The sequence below is a fragment of the Rousettus aegyptiacus genome, unplaced genomic scaffold, assembly GCF_014176215.1.
Source record: "Rousettus aegyptiacus isolate mRouAeg1 unplaced genomic scaffold, mRouAeg1.p scaffold_m13_p_9, whole genome shotgun sequence".
NCBI lineage: Eukaryota > Metazoa > Chordata > Mammalia > Chiroptera > Pteropodidae > Rousettus > Rousettus aegyptiacus.
The window spans coordinates 83,955,363-83,977,520 of record NW_023416312.1 but is presented as its reverse complement, the minus strand read 5'-3'; the positions used below and the strand labels follow the sequence as shown (position 1 = coordinate 83,977,520).

At 35.2% G+C, this 22,158-nt stretch overlaps 1 protein-coding gene and 1 pseudogene across 3 annotated transcripts in view; one reads left to right on the top strand and one right to left on the bottom strand.

Annotated features, from left to right (window-relative positions):
* The window catches only part of STK26 (serine/threonine kinase 26), a 79,820-nt gene that overhangs the window by 19,472 nt on the left and 38,190 nt on the right, over window positions 1-22,158 (bottom strand). For all 3 annotated transcript variants that reach the window (XR_004952836.1, XM_036226750.1, XM_036226749.1), the window contains exons 4-11: window positions 15,320-15,376; window positions 7,553-7,661; window positions 7,304-7,461; window positions 6,331-6,516; window positions 4,360-4,508; window positions 2,712-2,805; window positions 2,204-2,266; window positions 1,985-2,121 (exon numbers count right to left, since the gene is read on the bottom strand). Coding sequence is in view for 2 of the 3 variants with exons in the window: in XM_036226750.1 (XP_036082643.1) it covers window positions 1,985-2,121; window positions 2,204-2,266; window positions 2,712-2,805; window positions 4,360-4,508; window positions 6,331-6,516; window positions 7,304-7,461; window positions 7,553-7,661; window positions 15,320-15,376 (953 nt within the window). In the remaining variant the exon portion in view is untranslated. The remainder of the gene's footprint in view (window positions 1-1,984; window positions 2,122-2,203; window positions 2,267-2,711; window positions 2,806-4,359; window positions 4,509-6,330; window positions 6,517-7,303; window positions 7,462-7,552; window positions 7,662-15,319; window positions 15,377-22,158) is intronic.
* On the top strand, window positions 9,113-9,231 carry LOC118608443 (annotated as a pseudogene).

Here is a 22,158-nt window from a genome sequence, read left to right as displayed (position 1 = left end):
TTGCAATTGCAACAAAAAGGATAAAATACCGTGGAATAAATATAACAAACCATGGGAAGGACCTATAAAATGAGAACTATAAGTCCGTGTTACAAGAAATCAAAGAAGATACAAAGAAATGGAAAGATATTCCATGTTCTTGAATTGGAAGAATCAACATAGTTAAAATGACCTTATTACATAAATCATTATATAGATTTAATGCAATCCCTTGAAAATCCCATCGGTATTTTTTTAAGAAATAGAACAAAAAATCATCAGATTTGTATCAAAGCACAAGAGACCCCGAATTGCCAAAGCCATCCTGAGAAAAAAGAATGAGGCTGGAGGCATCACTGTGCATGGCTTCAAATTATATTACAGAATGACGGTAATCAAAATGACATGGTATTGGCAGCAAAACAGACACACGGACCAGTGGAACAGAATCAAGAGTCCAGAAGTAAATCCATGTTTATATGGACAAATATTTGACAAAAGTGCCAAAAACATACAGTCTAGAAAGGAAAGCCTCTTCAATAAATGGTGCTGAGAAAACTGGAAAGCTACCTGCAAAAGAATGAAACTAGACTGTTGTCTATCACCACACACCAAAATTAACTCCAAATAGATTAAAGACCTGCATATAAGACCTGAAACAAGAACATACAAAGAAAACAGGAACTAAACTCAAGGACCTTGGACTTAAAGAGGATTTTATGAATTTGACCTCAAAGGCAAGGGAAGTCATAGCAAAAATAAATGAATGAGACTACATCAAACTAAAAAGCTGCTGCATGGCAAAAGAAACAGTCAGCAAGGTAAAGAGACAACCATCCGAATGTGATAAGGTATTTGCGAGCAGTGCCTCCGATAAGGGCCTAATATCCAAAATATACAAAGAATTCATATAACTCAATAACAAGAACAACAACGACAAAACCCAAATGATCCAAACCAAAAATGTGCAGAGGACCTGAAATGACACTTCTCCCTAGAGTATATACAAATGGCCAACAAATTATGAAAACATGCTCAACATCGCTACCTATTAGGAAAATGCAAATAAAAACCACAATGATATACCATCTCACACTTGTTAGAATAGTTATAATCAACAGGACAAGTAATAACAAATGGTGGAGAGGATGTTGAGAGAAAGGGACCCTCATACACTGCTGGTGGGACTGCAAATTGGTACATTCACTATAGAAAATACTGTGGAGGTTCCTCAAAAGACTAAGAATTGAATGTGATCCAGCCATCCCTCTACTGGATATTTATCTCAGAGACTCATATCTGAAAAGATATTTTCACACTGATGTTCACAGCAGTGTAATTCACGATGGCCAGGACACAGAAGTAACTGAAATGTCCTATGGGAAATGATTGGATAAAAAAGCTGTGGTACATATATGCAATGGAATATTACTCAGCCATAAGAAGAGATGAAATACTGCCATTTGCGACAACATGGATGGACCTCAAGATAATCATGCTAAGTGAAATAAGCCAGACAGAAAAAGCTGAAAATCACATTATATCGCTTATTTCTGGGATATAAACGTAAAAGCAACAAATGCGTAAAACAAACAAACAGAGACCTGTGGACATGGACAATAGACTAGAGATTACCAGAGGGTAGAGGCGGGGGACGTGGATGGCATAAAAGGGGTCAATATGTGGTGACAGAAAGAAATCTAACTATGGGAGTTTAATCTACAATGTAAATAAATAAATAAATAAGTGTGCGTGTGTGTGTGTGTGTGTGTGTGTGTGCGCGCGCGTGCCTTATTGTTAAAATGTACAGCTGAAACTTACTGGATTTCATTAACTAATGTTAACATAAAAAAATTAACCTAAACAAAGCAAATAAATAAATAAATAAATAAATAAATAAATAAATAAATAGTTTTGAAAAATCAAAGCAATTATATTGCATCATAAATTAAAATCCAACACAAAATGTGAAAATATTTTTTTAAGAATAACATTTCAAGCTTACTTTTGAAATTTTTCAATTAACTTCTTCACCATTTTATCTGTGATGCCAGGACAGGCGGCTTCTGCCACAGCTATACTTTTCTCAAGTTCTTCAATTGCCTGATTCCTGCTAGTATTATTCTCATCCTGCTGTTTAAGCTGAGAAAGATCATTAGCTATAACATTTAAAATTACTGTACTTCTTAAACTACATATCCAATTCTGATAAATCTGTACTTACTTCAGCAAATGCAGGTGTGATTATCATAGACAAACAGTTCAGGGTTTGCACAATGTCTTGCTCCTTTGAACAAAGTATATAAATTATACACATGAAATTAAAATTATCATTTATATTTTTCTTATTCTATGGTAAATGTGCATTAATTTGAATCCCCCCAACAAAGACCAGTATAAGGTAAGTCTCCATGCTTTCTTCCCATCACTAATTCCCAACCATCGTCCAGAACGCTTCTAACTTTAAGGTTACAATAGATATCCATGACTTCACTGGATTTATTTATCTCTAGGTAAAATGCATTTGAATATATACTGATGGCTATATAAATGACTTCTATGACCCTTTCTTAATTAGTTCAAAACTAATGGGAAATGAAGTATATACTAGGGATGTGGTGAGGTAGACAGACATTTAGGGGTATCAAATTCCAAAATTTTTGGCCATCAAAATCTCACTACATTGTTCAAAGAAGTCTACCAAGAGGAATTGATCATCTCTATGTACGTACAGCCCCATTCTGCAGTTTCTTTGGATCAGGCTTCTTTCGTACAGTGGTAAAGCTCCATTCAGGATGAGTATTATTTTCCCTGTTAGTGGATTCCCTAAAAAGATTTACAAAGATATTTCTTTAAGTTTCTAAATAATTCAACTTGGTAAAAATACCAAATCAATGCAGTCAAACTCTGAAGAGAGAACTGTCCCAATGTATAAAAAATCATAGCATAAAAAAGCATTTGATCTAAGTTTCAAGTAGATACTACATTTTACTGAAGAGTAGCAGTGGTTATCAACTCTAAGTATGCATAAAATAACATGTGGAGACCTGTTACCACATACTCAGTCTTCAGAACTAACTGGATCAGAATCTTCTGCAGTATGGCTTGTGATTTTTTAAGTCTCCATAGGCAACTCTGATGGGCAGCTAAGGCCAACAACCATTAGAACAGGGTACAAAAATTATCCTGGTATTTTTTTTATCCCATTCAAAATTTGGGCACTTTCTCATAAATGCAGGACTCAGAGTATTTTAGCCAGTGGAGGTATAAATTCTGGTGTAGTATACAGACTATTCTAGTATAAATTAATTGATGGACTTAAAGACTAAAATGTTAATGTAAATGCTGCTGTTAAAAAAGTACAATTTTTAAAGGGGTACACATCATTTATAAATAAATACCTCAGGTCCTTGAATAATGTCATTTCATTATAATGTTGATGAGGAAAAAACTGATTCCTAGCCAGGGCTACTATCTGTGTAGAGTTTACATGTTCTCATGTCTCTGTGAATTTTCTCTGGATCCTCTGGTTTCTCCCACATCCCTAAAATGTGCATGTGAAGGTGAACTGGCATGTCTAAGTTGTCTTTGTCTGAGTGAATATGGCTGTGTGTGTCACCCTAGTATGAAAGGGTGTCCTGTCCCTGTGATGCTGAGAGAGGCTCCAGCCACCCCAAACTCTAAACTGGAATCAGCATCTTTCTTAAATGTATGTATAGCTTACATTTATTCATCTGTATTCATATTTCTTAAATGTATGTATAGCTTATATTTATTTCAATGCTTTATTTAGAGTTTGATGATGTTCTTGTAACCAGAAATGTGTCACAGGAACTTAACTCTTGTTTTTATTGATGAGCGAATGGTAAATTGGTTTCATTATGACATTTTGCTTAAAGTTGCAGTTTCCAAGAACCTATTGACAACATTATATAAGGACTTACTGTATTTAAATGTACCACTCTGATCATGATTTGGTCCATGGCTGAGAGGTAGGAAAGGCCTGGAGGTCAATTCTCCAGAGAGATTTTGTAGGTTGCCAACAAAGTATGAGAAGAAATAGCCCCTTATCTATCACTTTTGGCAAACTAATAGGTGTTTGATTAAACACCTTTAATCAAATCTTGTTCCAAAATTCTGTAATATACTCAAGTATCCACTAGGGGTTAGACTGAGACCATTTAAAACTAAGAAAAAAAAACTTGTTTTCAAATTCATTTTACTCCACATCTATGATTTGAAAGATTTTCACAGTTTCTAAAGTAGAACTTTAGAATACAGTTTGTATTATATGCTAGAGAAAGCATTGTGGATCACAGTTAAATGATACACAATATTAATATAGGATATTTAAATAAAAATTAATTAATTTGTACATACGAATCAGAGCCCTCAGAATCAGTTTCATCATCGCTGTGTCCTTCTGCCTTCCACCTCTTAAATCGATCTATCAGTTCAGTCAGATAAGAAGTCTTCTTTGAATTTTTTACGATGAATTTGTGTTTTAAAAGTTCTTTAGCTGTAGGACGCTAACGAAAAAAATGAAATATGCATGAATATGCTCTTTATGAGTGCAACAAGTGGTAAGAAATCATTTCAATTATTAAGTTTAATGGTGTAAAAGTATGTCTGTAGACATGAGGACAACTAAAATGCTGTAGGACAAGAGCTAATTCTATTTTTGAAGTGGATCAAGGTAACCAAATTCAATTCACTGTTTTGGTACCAGTTTGTTAAATAGCCCAATGGCAAAAGGTAGCTTATCTACCAGCAAACCAGCAGGCCAAGGCCTTCTCAAAGCAGAGAAACACATGGCAGGATTTTGAAAATAAATTAAAAATTTAAAAACATCTCAAATAGTACTTTAAATACTTTTGTTATATTTGCCGTAAATTGGAAAAAAAATGGATGAAAACTAGCAATGCTGTAACTTTGTTATTAGCTGTACACATTGTATGATCCCCAGATTAATTCATATGGAATCTAAATACAAATACCAGGTGCTATGGGGGATAGGTCCAACCTAGTACTTTATTAATATCAGAACATTCGTTATCAACTTTAAATTGGCACATCAAACTTAGATAGTTTTTATACATTTCTAGTATCTAGAAATCACCAGGCAGCTTCATTTATTATTTTTTTTATTTTTCAATTATAGTCGATATTCAATATTATTTTATATTGGTTTCAGTTATACAGCATTGTGGTTATTTACATAATTTATGAAGTGATCTCCCCAATAAATCTAGTACCCACCTATACATAATTATTACAATATTATTGACTATATTCCTTATGCTGTACTTTATATCCTGTAATTATTTTTTAACTACTAGTTTGTACTTCTTAATCCCCTCCCTTTTCCACTCAGCTCTTCAACTCCACTCCCATATGACAACCATCAGTTTGTTCTCTATATCCATGAGTCTGTTTCTGTTTTGTTTGTTCATTAATTTTTTTCTTTAGATTTCATATATAAGTGAAATTATATGGTATTTGTCTTTCTCTGTCTGACTTATTTCACTCAGCATAATACCCTCTAGATGCATTCCTGCTGCAGATGGCAAGATTTCATTCTTTTTTATGGCTGAGTAATAATATGTACCCCCTCTTCTTTATCCATTCATCTACTTATGGGCATGTAGGTTGCTTCCAAATCTTGGCTAAATAATGCTGTCGTGAGCATAGGGGTACACATATCTTTTTGAATTAGTGTTTTGAATTTTTTTTTATAAATACCAAGAAGTGAAATTGTTTAGTCATAAGGTAGTTTATTTTTAATTTTTTGAGGAATCTCCATACTGTTTTCCATAGCGGCTGTACCAATTTTCAATCCCACCAACAGCCAGGCAGCTTTATTTTAAAAACAGTAAAACAACTGTAATCAAATTTGCTAGGTAAATGAGTGAGATTCACTAGACTTCAGGAATAGTATGCACCTTCATGTTGGAATTTCTAAACATTAATTTTAAAATAGTGAAATGTATGAAAAGTGAAAACACAGTTGAGTAAAAATTATTGTGAATAGTTACCCATAAACTTCATTCATGACATACTATTAAATAAATTTCATTTCTCAAATTTCTTTCCCCCTGAAATAGGAAATAATAGAATAAAGAATAAGCTAAGGACTCTGAAAAACATAAAAAAAGATAGAGTGGAAGGAGCAAAAGAACTAAGGATCTTGTTAAGAACTGAACAGAATTAGCAATATAGAGGGAAGAACCAAGTTCTTGGATATAACTTAGCCAATTTTCACATGCACTGTATTTCTCACTGTAGAAAAAATATGTTTGTTCTATATAGTTCTTATAATAGACAAAGGTAGTAAAAGCAATATATACTCACAAATGATGGATCTTTGTTCAAGCAAGCATCAATAAACTCCTTAAAGGACTTAGTGAAGTCTCCAACAAGAGTTGGAGGATTGCTTTTTGGAATAAGAAATAGAACTCTCATTGGATGCATATCAGAGTTCGGTGGCTCTCCTTTGGCTAGTTCAATAGCAGTAATTCCCAATGACCAAATGTCAGCCTAAGGTAAGAGAAAGAAAATGATCTTGAAACTCCATTCCAACACACTGCTACAAAATAGCCTGTGGAAGCTAATGGTAATATTAAAGTGTTGCAAGAAATGTGACGTTAATAAATTTTTATTAATAAAATTCATTTATTTAAAAAAATTATCAAATTCCATACTTTGTGCCAAGTATCACATTCTAGGTACTGAGGATTCAGGTGGTGGATAAACCAGACAAAAGTCCCTGCTCTCAAGGTGCTTGTATTTTAGTAGAAGACAAAAATAGATAAATAATATGGTATCAGATGGTGCTAAGTTCTGTGAAGAAAATAACTTAGCATAAGAAAATAATGAATGATGGAGTCAAGAGGCTGAGATGTTTAAAGTAGAGACCTCATTAGGAAGAAGTTTATTTCAGATAGAAGGAGGGCAAGTGCACTTGTTATTTTTATGGAACAGCAATGAGGCCACTGTGACTGAAGCAGGTAGAATATAGAGGAGAGTTATAGGAGATGAGGTTGAAGAGGCAGACAAGGGCCAAATCCTAGTGAGCCATGTATATAATAGCAAGGACTTTGGATTTTATTCCAAGTGGGATGAAAGGAAATTGAAGGGAATAGGGTCTGAATAGTACTGGCATCAAGGAAACTCAATTATAATTTAGCAGCAACATTTGACATAATTCTAGCTTTAGGAATAATTTTAAAGGAAGGAAAATTAAGGCAATGTAGTAAATAAGATAATATGTTATATAAAATTTATTATTAAAAACAAAAAACATCTTGTACAGGTAACAATTTACTTTTGAGTCATAAGCCGACTGTTGAATAACTTCAGGAGCCATCCAAAATGGTGTACCCACAAAGGTATTTCTTTTAATTTGTGTATCTGTCAGCTGGCCAGCAACTCCAAAGTCAGCAAGTTTAACATCTCCTTGTTCTGAGAGCAAGACATTGGCAGCTAGGAGGGAAAAAAAACAAAAAGTGAAAAGAAGCTTATCTTCCTCAGAATGCATCTATTTTTCTCAGGTTTATATTGGACGTTAGTATACCTTTTATGTCTCGGTGAATTTTCTTTTCTGAATGCAGATAGTCCAGACCTTTCAAAATTTCCTTTAGCATGGTAGCAATCTGGAACTCATCAAATGGACCAGCTCGCAGCTTAGAGAAAACACACACACACACACACACACACACACACACACACACGTATCAATGTTTGGAACAATAAAGTTCAAACTTGTTGTTATCTTTGAAAGAAAGGAATCATTTAGATGTATGAAGCAGTTCTGTTTATTAAACCAATATTTAAATGAATGAGAAAAAAATTTAAAAGGTAAGGAAAGAGAGTAAAAAAGTTAACTCAAAGGGCCGGAAGGATTTTTAAATGATTGGATTTAATCTTAAAAGATAATAATATAAGCAGTGGTACCTATATACCAGCTCTAAATCCTGAGGTTCTCAGATATTTACATCACAAATTTTAGATACATTTAAATAATGACATACTAGTTTTCTTCCTTTCAGATAGGAAAAAAGAAATCAGCTGCTTAAATTTTGACATTTGTTGTTTAAAAGTTATTAAATATTTACGCAGAACTGATTTTAAGCTCACAGTCCATAAGATTTCCACAGCAGCCCAATTTGATTATATATAAGTCTGCTGTGGCACACAATTTTTAGCATTTATATATTTCAACATTGTAAAAGCATAGAGACTTTTGGGGACACAAATTTAAAATTTAACTAGGAATATAATTAAACCATTCAGATATTCATTGTAAAAATGATCAAATCATGGAGGGATACACTTTTTCAAATAAATGTAACACATTTCCCTTTCTTTCCCCATCCCTGTACCAAAGCCAATAGTTCCAACTGGAATACAAGGAAAGCAATGATTAAGTTTCAGGAGAACCTGTAATGGAATATTTGAAAATCTCTCTTTAAAATAAATGGTTATTTAAAAAATCTGATACCTCATAAAGCACAAATAGTGGACTGTATAATATTATTACAGGAAAAGGAGGGAAATTAAAGTCAGAGCTGAGGTTGAGTTCTGTTTGCTGAAAGGAGGGGAGAGGTGTTGAAAATCAAACATTGCTCACACAGCCTCACACTTGGAGAGATTCACAGCTCTTTGGCATCTTGTATATTTCACCTTTCATGAATGCCATATTTATTCTGAATAGAGGGCACTTTCTTGTTGAAATTTAACTGCTTAAAACAGAGCCATACTTTGGCCATGCTATTTAATATTAGCTGTGTTCTGGATATACAGTATACTCCAGGGACATTATAGTTCACTAGGTACCTTTCTTATGTAACATTATGTATTTACTTTCAAATCTAGAAACTTCCACCCCAGAAATTTATATTTAAATAGTAGTGATTTTATTCTGAGCACAATGGTGGAGCAGGTAAAGGCTGTACTCGCCTCCACCCATGACTACCTCAAAATTACAACTAAACTACAGAACAACCATCACTGAGAATCATTTGAAGTCCTATAACTAAGCACATACAGCAGAAGCCACCACAAAATTGTAGAGGCAAATTTTCTGAATACGCTCGTACCACATCCACATGTGGTGGTTAAAAATCAAAAAGGGGTCTACAGCCATACCACCCTGAACATGCCTGATTTCGTCTGATCTCGGAAGCTAAGCAGTGTTGGGCCTGGTTAGTACATGGATGGGAGACTACCTAGGAATATCAGGTGCTGAGGCTTTAAAAAAATCAGAAGGGGGTATCTCTGATGCAGAGGTCCTCCTTGAGGAGTAAGGAGTCCCAGCCCCACCACAGGCTCCCTATTCAGGGTTCCAGTGTTAGGAATTAAAGTCCGCACAACTTATGGTTGTGAAAACCAGTAGAAATTGTGGCTGAGTGAGATGGACGGTGGCTGGAGTTGCACACATTTCTTTTAAATGGCCCGTGCATGAACTTAGTGGCTGACAGACTCACTCACTCTGAGCTCTAGCACTGGGGCAACAGCTCAAAAGGCACCAGGGACATACTTAGAGGAACTGCATCATCTAGCTTCAGGGCGAGGACTGTAGAGGCAGTTTTCTCCCAGACAGAACTGCTGGCAGAAGCCATCATCCCTCACTTTCCTCCACCAAACCTGCATGTGCATGTGGCCATCATCTCTGAGTCTGCATCAACCAGGCAAACACTGTTTTCCCCACCTTGGTGTGTCCCTGAGACCCTGCCCAACCCAAATTGCAGGCCCACCCAAGCTATCTCTTGTGGCTTTTTTATACAAACAGCCTGTCTTGGCTCATGCTAAAAACTTTTCTAAAAACGATCGAAGTTTCTCAAAAGCCAAACAAATATCATTTGGCCTTGGCATGCTCCAGATCTCTTGTTAAACAGCCCTAAGCCTGGCAGTAGTGGCAGCTGGCCTCAGCTCACAGCATAGCCTCTCCCAGGCACATCATGTTGTAGCTCATACCAAGTGGCCCCAGGCAGGGCACAGGTAGCAGCTGACTTTGGCCTGCACCAAAGCACCTCCTAAAAGGTTCCAGAACCTTTACACTTGGTTGCCAGCATCGGAACACATGAGAGCACTACTCAACCAGCTTCACAAATGACACACCCAAAGAGCAGACTGGGCAGGCACCAGAACCCTGATAAAACAAATCCTGCCCTTGCACAACATCTCTTCCACTATAGTCACGGCCAGTCCTCAAAACCAGTCAGCCTGAGGGTCAATCCTTCTCACTGATGTGCAAACAACAACCAAGGCTCAACTACAACAGGAAGGCAAACACAACCTACACAAGGGACACACCTGGAGCACCTATCTGAGGTGATCAGGGCGACTGTGTCACTGGGTTCCACAGGACACCTACTGCATAAGGCCACTCTACCAAGACCAGGAGACGTACCAGCTCTACCTAACACATAGAGACAAACACAGGGAGGTAGCCAAAATGAGTAGACAAAGAAACATTTCTCAAACAAAAGATCACAACAAAGCTCCAGAAAAAGAACTAAACAAAATGGAGACAGGCAATATACCAGATGCAGAGTTCAGAACACTGGTTATAAGGATGCTCAAGGGACTTAGTGGAAGAGCAGATGAATTCAGTCAGAACTTTAACAAAGGATGGAAAACATAAAAATGGAGATGGAAAATAGGGAGTCAATCAGAAATGAAGAATAGAATATTTGAGATTAAGAGTACCTTAGAGGGAATCAACAGAGTGGATGAAGCAGAGGATCGAATCAGTGATTTACAGGATGGGACAGTGGAGGACATGCAATCAGAACAGCAACAAGAAAAAAGAGTCCAAAAAATGAATAGATTAAGAAGCTTCTGGGACAATATCAAACATAACAACATTCACAGCATAGAGGTACCAGAAGAGAGAGAGAGAGAACAAGGAATTGAAAACCTATTTGTAGAAATAATGATGGCAAACTTCTGTAACATGGTGAAGGAAATAGACATACAGCCCCAGGAAATTTAGAGTCCCAAACAAGATGAACCCAAGGAGGCCCACATCAAAACACATTATAATTAAAATGCCAAAGGGTATGGACAAAGAGATAATCTTAAAAACAGCAAGAGAAAATCAATTAGTTACCTACATGGGAGTTTTCATAAGACTATAAACTGATTTCTCAACAGAAACTTTGCAGGCTAGAAGGGATTGTCATAAAATATTCAAAGTGATGAAAAGCAAGGACCTGCAACCAATATTATTCTACCTAGCAAAGCTATCATTTAGAATCAAAGGAGAGATAAACAGCTCCCCAGACAAGAAAAAGCTAAAATGTTTCATCATCACCAAGCCAGTATTACAGGAAATGCTGGAAGGATTTCTTTAAGAAGAAAAAATATGTATAAAAGATATTAATAATAAAATAGCAATAACTACATATCTATCAACAAGTAGTTCAAATGTAAAAGAGTTAAATGCTTCAATCAAAAGATAAGGTAGCTGAATGGATAAGAAAACAAGACCCCTACATATGCTGCCTATAAGATCAAAAGACACACACAGACTGAACACAAAGGGATGGAAAAAGATAGTTCATGAAAATGGAAATGAAAAAAAAAAGCTGGGGTAGCAATTCTTATACCAGAGAAAATAAACTTTAAAACGAAGGCTCTGACAAGAGACAAAGAAGGACCCAAAACACTAATTTGAAAAGACAAATGCATCTATATGTTCACAGTAGCATTATTCACAATAGCCACGATATGGAAGCATCTTAAGTGCCCATCAATAAATGAATGAGTAAAGAATAAGTGGTACATATATACAATGGAACACTACTCATATATAAAAAAATTGAAATCTTGTCATCTGCAACAACATGGATGGACCTAGAGGGTATTATGCTGAGTGAAGTAAGTCACAGAGAAAGACACATACCATATAATTTTACTTATATGTGGAATCTAAAAAAAATAAATAAAATCAACAAACAATACAGAAACAAACCAATAGATACAGAGAACATTATGATAGTTGCCAGATGGGACAGGTTTAGCAAGATGTATGAAGGAAGAGAAGGGATTAAGAGGTACAAGTTGGTAGTTACAAAATAGTCATTGGGATGTAAAGTATAGCATAGGGAATATAGTCAATAATGTAATAACTATGTATGGTGTCAGATGGGCACCAGGTTTATTAGGGGATCACTTCACGAATTATATAAATGTCTAATGACTATGTCATACACCTGAAACTAATATAATATTATATGTCCACTGTAATTAAAAAATAAAAAAAATATTAAATATATAGTAGTGATTAAAGTCATATTAAAATGTGAGATGGCATATTATTTTATTGACTCCTGGCAATGAAATTCTGAGGTACTACCAAATAACTGAAAGACAAACATCATAATACTCAAGATTAACAGTATCATTGATCATAAAATGTTGACAGAGCCAGAGTAGATATACTCTCACTTCAGAAGTGGGGCAAGGTCTATGTAATGGGTACTAGCTATCATTCTAAAGGACTTCTAAAAGTGCCTGGATAAAGTAAAAATAAATAAAAGAGAGGTCCTAAAGACTAATTAGCTTATCTGGTATATTTAGGTCCAGTTTAAAATTCAATAAAAGTAAAATTTAGGTTAACCAGGCATTGGATGAGGATGGGAGGAGAGACTGTGTTGCAGAGAAACAGGAATGGGGTGGTGGTACAGTTGAGATTTTGGTTCAGTATCAGACAGAAAACTATCCCAAATCTTGTGATTAAATGTTTCCTTAGCCATCTTGATAGTAATTAGTAAAGGAGAAAAAAAGAAGCTGGAAAGAGAAATAAATTAAAGTAGATGGAACAAAGATTGGTTTTTATTTCCAATGTGACCTTGGGAAAGAATGCCAAGATCTTGGTCCACTGTGTACTGGGAGTGCATAATTGAAGTTCCCTCCAATGCCTGAAGACCATGCCATGTGTCTAATAGCTAATACCTCTGTTGCCAGGGCAGTGTGCTGGCCTTAAGTAATTTGCCTCTATTTTCAACTGAGGATATGAAAGAGAGGAATATTTGCTCTTTCAAAGAATGTACGCTTGTACTTTTTGGGTTTTACTCCACACTCCTTTGACTTCCAGCCTGTCCCTAATGCAACATGTTATGTTATGCCTTCCATTATGGTTAGCATTTTGCTTCCAAATTTTTCTCTTGGTGCTCATGTTTTATTCTACTAACCTTATTATATGTGTTTTTTTTGTTGTTGTAGACCACATAATTCTTGTTGAAGAAAAGAAAGGTGTAACAAATTCAATAAAATATACAATATGCTCAAAGTCTGTTGACTTACAACTAATTTTTTTCAAGAATGAAAGAGAATCTCGAGTTATACATTATATAAAGTTGACATAAATTATAATTCATACTCATATTCCATTAGTCATATACTAGTTTACAGTGTTAAACATTCTCTGGTTAGCATCACTTTTGTTTTCTCTTATTCCTAGTAGCATAAGCCTCTAAGCCTAATCCCTTATTAGAGTCCCCAAATGGTAGCATTAATTTGTATAGAACTATACATGGAGAAGAAATAGAACATTATCTCTTTATTTGCTCTCCCTACAAAGTCCAGTTAAATGAGATTTATAATTAAATCACAATATTACTAAATTGTGGACCTAGAAAAACAAAACTAGAGACATTACTAGTCTTATTTCTTCACTTAAGATTTGAGGAAATTAAGGCACAGAGGTTAAATGGCTCGCCCATTAGGCAGCTAGTCAATGGCAGAACCAGGACTACAAGGCTAAGAAAATTTTAAGTTCATTAAATTTATGTAATTGACATTTGTTCTGTTATGCAGAGATCAGAATGGCAGAATGAGGTTAAGAGCTTACAATCCTTTCATTCAGAGATTTCATAAAACTGACCAAACTACTACTGGAGGATACAGAGTGTGTCCAATACTTAGCCTTGCTATCAATAATCCTGATGAAAGCAATGGACCAGCTTTGCCCATGTCTATAAAACAGGGAAGAGACATGGTGAGCACCTTGAAGGACCAGATAAAGTAACTGATAAATGTGGAAAAGGCTCTTAATATTTAAAAAGTTGAAGGCGGATAATGGAGTAATTGTGAAGCTTCTTGTGGAGCTAATGAAAAAACTATTGTATAATTAAACTATGTGACAAGACACTAGAAAAGAGAAACAAGAGAGTGAACTCCAACTTTAGTATATAAGAATTAGATTAAACACAAGGAAGGATTATTTAATTGGCAACTGATTAAACTGAGATGAATTCCTAGGAGATGTGACTCTTCATCAAGAAGGAAAGAAAATCTTTTATGGGTCATTTCGGCATAGGATTATTTGAAACCGAGTTACTTGTAGTCAAGATTAAATCCTTTAAAAATATTTAATCACTTTTAGTTAGGAAAACTCATTACCATCTAAAAAAATAAGAATTAAAATATCACTTGATGATCTTAAGCATCAAAACACTGTTTTTAGAAATAGCATGCTCTACAATTTCAAAGGCAGAGACATTCTAATAAAATATTGTCATATAATATTAAAGATAAAAGAACTTAGAAATAACTCAATGCAATTTATTTGTTTTATAGGAAATCCAATTCCAAGGAATTTATGTGTTTGATTCACAGTCACAGATTTAGTCATGAATAGAGCCAGCCCTATAACCTCAAACTCCCATAGGCCAGCCCGATGGTCATTCTACTACAATAAGTTGTCTCTAGTAATTCATATTGTATTTTAAATACAATGTTATCTTAATAAAGATTGGAAAAGTAAAAAAACAACACTGATAGAATCACGCTACTTTGCAGAAAACAAACTAGTGTTCCTCAAAAGCACATGGTTTTAGCATTCTCATCCCTGCCCACCAAAATGGCTGTAGCACTTACAAGTCATTGTGACACAAAAAAATGCCATTATATTTCCAAATGACCTATAAAGGATCGGAGATAACTCTGTAGAGAACTGGGTTTGTAGGCCAAGAACCACTCTCAGTTAGAGTTACACGAATCACATATTTCAAAAAATCTAAGAAAACAGTCTTTTCAGGGATATGCTTGCAAAGTAAAAATGTACACTGATGGCAACTGTCACACACTCATTCCTAATTTGGGGGATTGATTTTATTAATTTATTTACATTTTTAATACATTCTAAGAATATCAGCAACATGTTCAATCCTACAATACAACTAATCTACCTGAGGATAATGGTCTTGAAACAAAGTTTTATTTGAAGAGATTAATTAAAGCAATCACTTACCTTGCTTACTCCAATTAAAAGAAAAAAGTTAAAGTATGAATGTGTATGTGTACATGTGTGTGATTATTTAAAAATACTTACAAGGTCCAGTGCTGAACCACCACCCAGATATTCCATTATTATCCATAATTTTGAACCCTGTAAAGGCCATGAAACAATTTATAATTACAAACCTTAACAAAATAACATACTGGTGTAAATGTCAAATCTGATATACTAACGTCCTGGTTTTAAAATATAGGTTTAAAATAGTTGTTTGGAACCCCAAATCTATTTATCCATTGACCGTTACAAATGAAAGTAAAATTCTGATTCTTGACCTTCATCCAAACCTATTTAGCCTATGATATAGCTAAATAAATAACAAGTTATTGTTTCTTATTATGGAACTATTAGCAATTTTTATAAAACCCAGAAAAATAAACCACAACTTTAAATTATTATTTTGAATGATAATATTGAAAAGAAAGACACATTAAAGAATGAGGAAGTAAATGAAAACTTGTAGAAATTTGGAATGGGGTTTCTTGTGAAATCATGTGATTTTAGAGTGAGAACACTGGATATATTGTCTTATTTTACCTTTTGGCTTTTGTTTTAATACACTTGACAACTTTTATCTGCCATGATAAATGGGCATTTTTGGTACACATATGGAAAGTAGAAAGAATATTGTCCCCCTACACAAGTAAATGGGTAAGAGAGAGTATAGATTTAAAAGAACATTACTTTAGGTAGAGTTAATTTCACTGTAAGTATACAAGAATAAATGATGTTCATAGAGGGAGTACATGAATTCCAAAATAGCTGTGTACACACACACATCATTCAGCACTATGAGATAAAAATTGGAATGAATCATTATATATATATATATATATATATATATATATATATATATATATATATTTAATTTCCTCTTTCAAATATAGCTTGAAATACTAGGAACACCTCTCTCTCTGTACCATTTCATGAGTAGTATTCCCCGAATTTTTGTGGGACCACAGAGTTGACTAGAAGAGGAATTGTTGGCTTTACTATAATTGATATTGGCAACCAGGAAAGTTGTGAATGGGTTGTGTTCCACAAGTCTATTTTTATGTAAGATGTTTGGAATTTGGAAAGCAAGGATTTTCCCATAAAAACATTGTCTAGCTTCCTGGAGTAGTTCACCAAAGGACAATTTAACACAAAAGTATCTATAGTATAGCATGAAGAGTAGCATAGAAACTAATATTTATACTATAACAGTGTTTCTAGGGAAAAAATATATATTCAGTGTTGTGTTTCAATTTGGGATGCCAGGAACACTTTCAGCCCTAATTGTAGGATGAAAATTCTCAAGCTACTGCTGGTAGCCCTCAAACTCTGGGAAGTACTTGGGAGCTCCATTCAAAATATCTAAGCATCTCCATGAAGCTAGGGCTCTATTAGGTCAGAGAATGGATTCTAGTAACATGAAGAGTGTTTGGGTAACAATGTAGATGGGAAATGGGATATGGCCTAGGGTTAGGGACCAGGGAGGAAGGGCTTAGTTAATTTTAGATGAAAAGATTCTTCCTTTCTTTCTTGATGTTGACAGTATGTAAGATGTATAAGAGAAATAGAGAAACAATGTGTCCTTCCTCCAATCTTGACATCTATTCTCTCCTGTCACAGCAGGCAAGCTTGAACTGAAGAAAAAGGAGCTGAGAGTCCTTGCTAGCAGTGGTGTCTATGGTAGGAAAAAGAGAAAGTAAGTTGCCAGTATAGTGGGCAGGGGAGAGGAGTTTCAGAATTGGTTCATGTAACTCATTTTTATGTATAAAAATTAGGCACTTCAAACCTGAGAATAATGAACCTGACGTGTCTTTATATACTTTTTAAGAGAAGAAAAAAGTGTTTCTCACAATGCTGTATAGCTTAAGTATTTTTTCCTTTGGCCACAAGTTTGTTTCTAGTTAGTACTATATTCTATCTTATGAAATCATAATGCTTTCCATTCATTTGACATTTAAAAGAAAAATAAACTCACAACAACAACAACAAAAACAACAACAACGACAACAACAAAACAATCCAATTAAAAAATAGGCAGAAGACCTGAAAATCCACTTCTCCAAAGAGGACATACAGGTGGCCAATAAACATATGAAAAGATGCTCAAGGTCACTAATCATCAGAGAAATGTAAATAAAACCACAATGAGATATCACCTCACACCTGTCAGGATGGCTATCATCAATAAATCAAAAATCAACAAGTGCTGGTGAAGATGTGGAGAAAAGGGAACTCTCGTATACTCTTGGTGGGATTGTGAATTGGTACAGCCACTATGGAAAACAGTCTGGACCTTCTTCAAAAAATTAAAAATGGATCTACCTTTTGACCCAGCAATTGAAATTCTGGGTATTTATACAAAGAAAGCCAAAACACTAATTCATAAATATATCTATGCACTCCTATGTTCACTGTAGCCCTATTCACAGTAGCCAAGATATGGAAGGAACCTAAGTGCTCATCAATAGACGACTAGATAAAGACAAAGTGGTACATATATACAAAGAAATATTGCTCAGCCGTAAAAAATAAAATCTTACCATTTGCAATGGCATGGATAGACTTAGAGGTTATTATGCTGAGTGAAATAAGTCAGAGAAAGACAAATACTATATAATTTCACTTATATGTGGAATATAAGGAACAAAAAGAACAAACTAATAAAAACAGACTCACAAATACAGAGGACAATCTGATGAGTGCCAGAGTGGAGGTGGGTTGGATGGCTGGGAGAAAGGGGTGAAGAGTTAAAGAAGTACAAATTAGTAGGTGAGAGCTGGTCACCAGGATGGTGAATATGGCACTGGGAATGTAGTCAGCAGTAATGTAATGGCTATGTATAGAACCATGAGGTTCTATACATGTACCACTTTGTCTTTATTCAGTCATCTATTAATGATAGAGTAACTGGAGAGATCAGTTTGTAAACTATATAAATGTCTAACTAATGTACTGTATATTTGAAACTAATAAAATACAATACAATAAAATAAAATGCTTAAAAAAGAAAAATAAAAAGATCTTAAAAATATGTTTATGTTTTACAGTTCTGCACGAATTAAGGCACCTGTTTTCCAGTTTAAAAACTGTGTGTGTATGTGTGTGTGTGGTACCAATTCAGAACAGAAACATACCAAATGTCTTCTTTTTACTGAAAAGTATTCATAGAAAGCTTAAAACATGATTAAAGTTATAACTAAGCAACTTCTATATCTAAAAAGGAGGCTTCCTCATAGCAAGTAAGTTTTTCAGTGGAACTAAGAGTTGTCTGAAATAGGCAGAGAACCAGAGCTGTCTAATAGCTTTCCTGGTTGCTTTCTTCTGATCACCAATTTTGGTGATAAGCATCACTGGAACATGGCCATAGGTATGGACATTCAGAAGACTGCTAGGCAGGCATGGAGACTAAAGCTAGGCCCAAGTAGGCAAAGGCATATATGGCAAGCTCGTGGGGCTCTTCTTTGCTCAAGCAAGCTTAACTCACAGAGGCTCTTATGACCAGTTCCTTGTCTACAGCAGGTTTCAATGAAAACACCAATCACAAACAAAACAAAACCAAAATAGCTGGACCCGATGTTTGTATCTTTTAGGGAGATTACAACTTCTACCTTTTATTTCTGAAAAAAAAAATGTTTGTGTTGGAGAATATAGGTAAGTATGTTTGGTTTGCTTTTAAAAAATTTAAAAGTCCAAGATGATATCTACATATTGGTTTACAATTCAAAAAGAGCCAAGTAACGGGAAACCATAACACACATCCTGCACATTTAAGCAAGGGAAGTCCCTGAAGGAAAAAACTCACTTCTCCACTTATGAAATAATACACATGGGAATGAAGAAGAAACATGGCAGTACGAGATGTCCCCAGATCTCTCCTGTTGAAACAATAAGCTGAACATTTAAAACTCAAGAAAAAACACCCAAACTGCATAACAGCATGCTTGAACATGGGATCTGCATATAAGACCTACCACAGGTCAGAACAACAGGTGTTGGGCAGTGGACTTGGAGAAATAAAGAAGCTGCCGCTAGCAGCGTGGAACTCCCTGTAGGAGGGGAGGGGAGGGGAGAAGGTGCAGTGAGTACTCTGAATAGCCCTGCCTGAGAGTGCTGTGAGCTCCACACATCCGGCAGCAGTGTCCAGTCATCAGGGCAGAAAGCAGGATGGCGGAGAAACAACAGTTGATTTTTACCAGCTTGGGATGCACAACCGAGGCTGAGCTGCAAACCCCAAACCCCAACTAAGAGGGCCCCATGCTCATATCTTCTGAGAACAAACACCGCGGATTCCAGGGGAATCTGAGCAAACACTACCGAAACAGTTGCTAACAACAACAGGGACTGAGACTGAGATTAGTGAGCGTGATTAAACATCCATAAGGGGAAAAAAAAGGTATTACTAAGGCTTTATATAAAGAAGGGATCCAAGAGGCTTAAATGCCACCTAATGGAAACCAAAAGAAAAGTGCCTTCTTTGCAACAGACTAAAGAGAGACCTTTATATAATAAATCTTTCCAGAAAAATAGCAGAATATACTTCCATTAATGCCAAGGCAGAGAAATAGTCCATTAAATACCATGAACAACCAAGGTGACAAGGCATCTCAGAAAGAAAGAGAAAAATCTCCAGAAAACAAGCTTACAGACATAGAAATATGTGACTTAAATGACAGAAAATTCAGGAATGGTACTTCTGAAAAACTCAATGAGATCAGAAATGAGTCATATCAACAATTTCAGGAATTGAAAAAATAACTACATGAGCAGAATGAGTTTTTTTAGCAAGGACATTGATACCCTCAAAAAGAACAGAATATATCCTCTGGAGGTAAAAAAAAAAACTGCAAGAGTTGAAAAATAAAGTCGTGAGCTTGGAAATTAGAGTCTACCAAATAGAGGAAAGGATCAGTGATATTGCAGACAGAAATCGAGAAATAAATCAGAAGGAGGAAGAGAGAAAATAAAGAATAAAAAATAGTAGAAGAGAAATACAAGAACTAGCTGATGCCATCGGGAGAGGAAACATAAGAATAATGGGCATTATTGAAGGCAAGGAAAAGGGGCAGAGACTAGAAAGCATTTTCAGACAAATAGTTGACGAGAATTTCCCAAATCTAAGGAATGAATGGAGCTTGGAATTCAGGAAGCCAATAAAACACCCAATTATTTCAACCTAAAAAGGCCTTCACTGAGATACATTATATTAAAATTATCAAATATCAACAACAAAGATGGAATTATCAGGGCAGCCAGAGAGAGGAAAAAGGTAACTTATAAAGGAAAGTCATTACGTTATCATTGGACTTCTCGGCACAAATGTTATAAACCAGGAAGAAGTGTAATCAAATATTTAACTATTAAGTGAAAAGAACGATCTGCCTAAAATAATGTATCTAGCCAAGCTCTCCTTTAGATATGAAGGAGAAATAGAGACCTTTCCAGACATATAAAAATTGAGAGAATTCTCCACTACGAGGCCTGCACCACAGAAAATACTGAAAGGGGCCAGGTAACCTAAAATAAAATGACAAAAAAAATACATAATTAGGAGTAAGGTGACTATCAGGCAAATAGAAGCAGAGGAGTGCAACCCTTACTAAGAACAGGGCATTACAAATTTAAACAATAAGAAGAGAATTGCTATAGCAAGATAGTAATGAATGTTCAGCAAACATAGTGACAAATTGAGATGACTGAAAAGGGGAGGAGTCAAAGATTCAAATTCCCAAAGGGGAATGGAGATAGGGCACAAGCAAAAGAAAATAGACAAATACACACATGCATGCACACACACACAAACAAACACACACACACACACACACACACAAACTATCCTCAACATATTTGTAAAGGTAACGGAATTCCAAAGATTCAGAACTGAAGTATATAACATACAACAGAAGAACCAGATGGAAAACCCACAAAAGCCAACTAAAATAAACAGAAGTACAAGGACAAGAAAGCAATGGAAACACTGAGCTACCAGGAAGCAAAAGATAAAATGGTTACAAGAAGACCTCATATTTCAAAAATCACCCTAAAGGTAAATGGACTGAACTCACCAATAAAAAGACACAGAGTTGCAGAATGGAGCAAACACACACACACACACACACACACACACACACACACACACACACACACGCAAAACCATATGCTACCTCCAGGAGACACATCAAGCTCCAAAGACAAATATAGACTCAAAGTGAAAGGATGGGAAATGATATTTCAACCAAATGGCATTTGGAGAAAAGCAGGAGTACGGTACTAATATTGGATGAAATAGATTTCAAAATAAAAAAGGTAAAGAAAGATACTAAAGGACACACCATAATGATAAACGGAATCATCAAGAAGACAACACTTACTAATATCTATGCTCCCAATCACAGAGCCCTGAAATATGTGAAGCAATTACTAACAGAACTAAAAGGGAGAAATAGACCAAAACACTATCATAGTAGGGGACCTAAATACCCCACTATAGAATAGGGACAGATCATTCAAACAGAAAATCAATAAGGAAATAACATCTTTAAATGACACATTAGACCAACTGGACATCATTGATATTTACAGAGCCTTTCATTCCAAAGCAACTGCTTATACATTTTTCTTTAGTATACTTGGAACATTCTCAAGGATTGAGCACATACTGGGACACAGAGATAGTCTCAACAAATATAAGAGGGTTGAAATCATACCAACCATATTCTTTGATCATAATGCTTTAAACTAAAGATCAACTGTAAAAAGAAAGGGGGAAGAACTATGAAAAAAAAGTAGGAAGAACCAAAAATTCATGGGAATTAAATAACATGCTACTGAAGAATAACTGGGTCAGAGAATATAGAAAAAGAAAGATCAAGAGATACATAGAA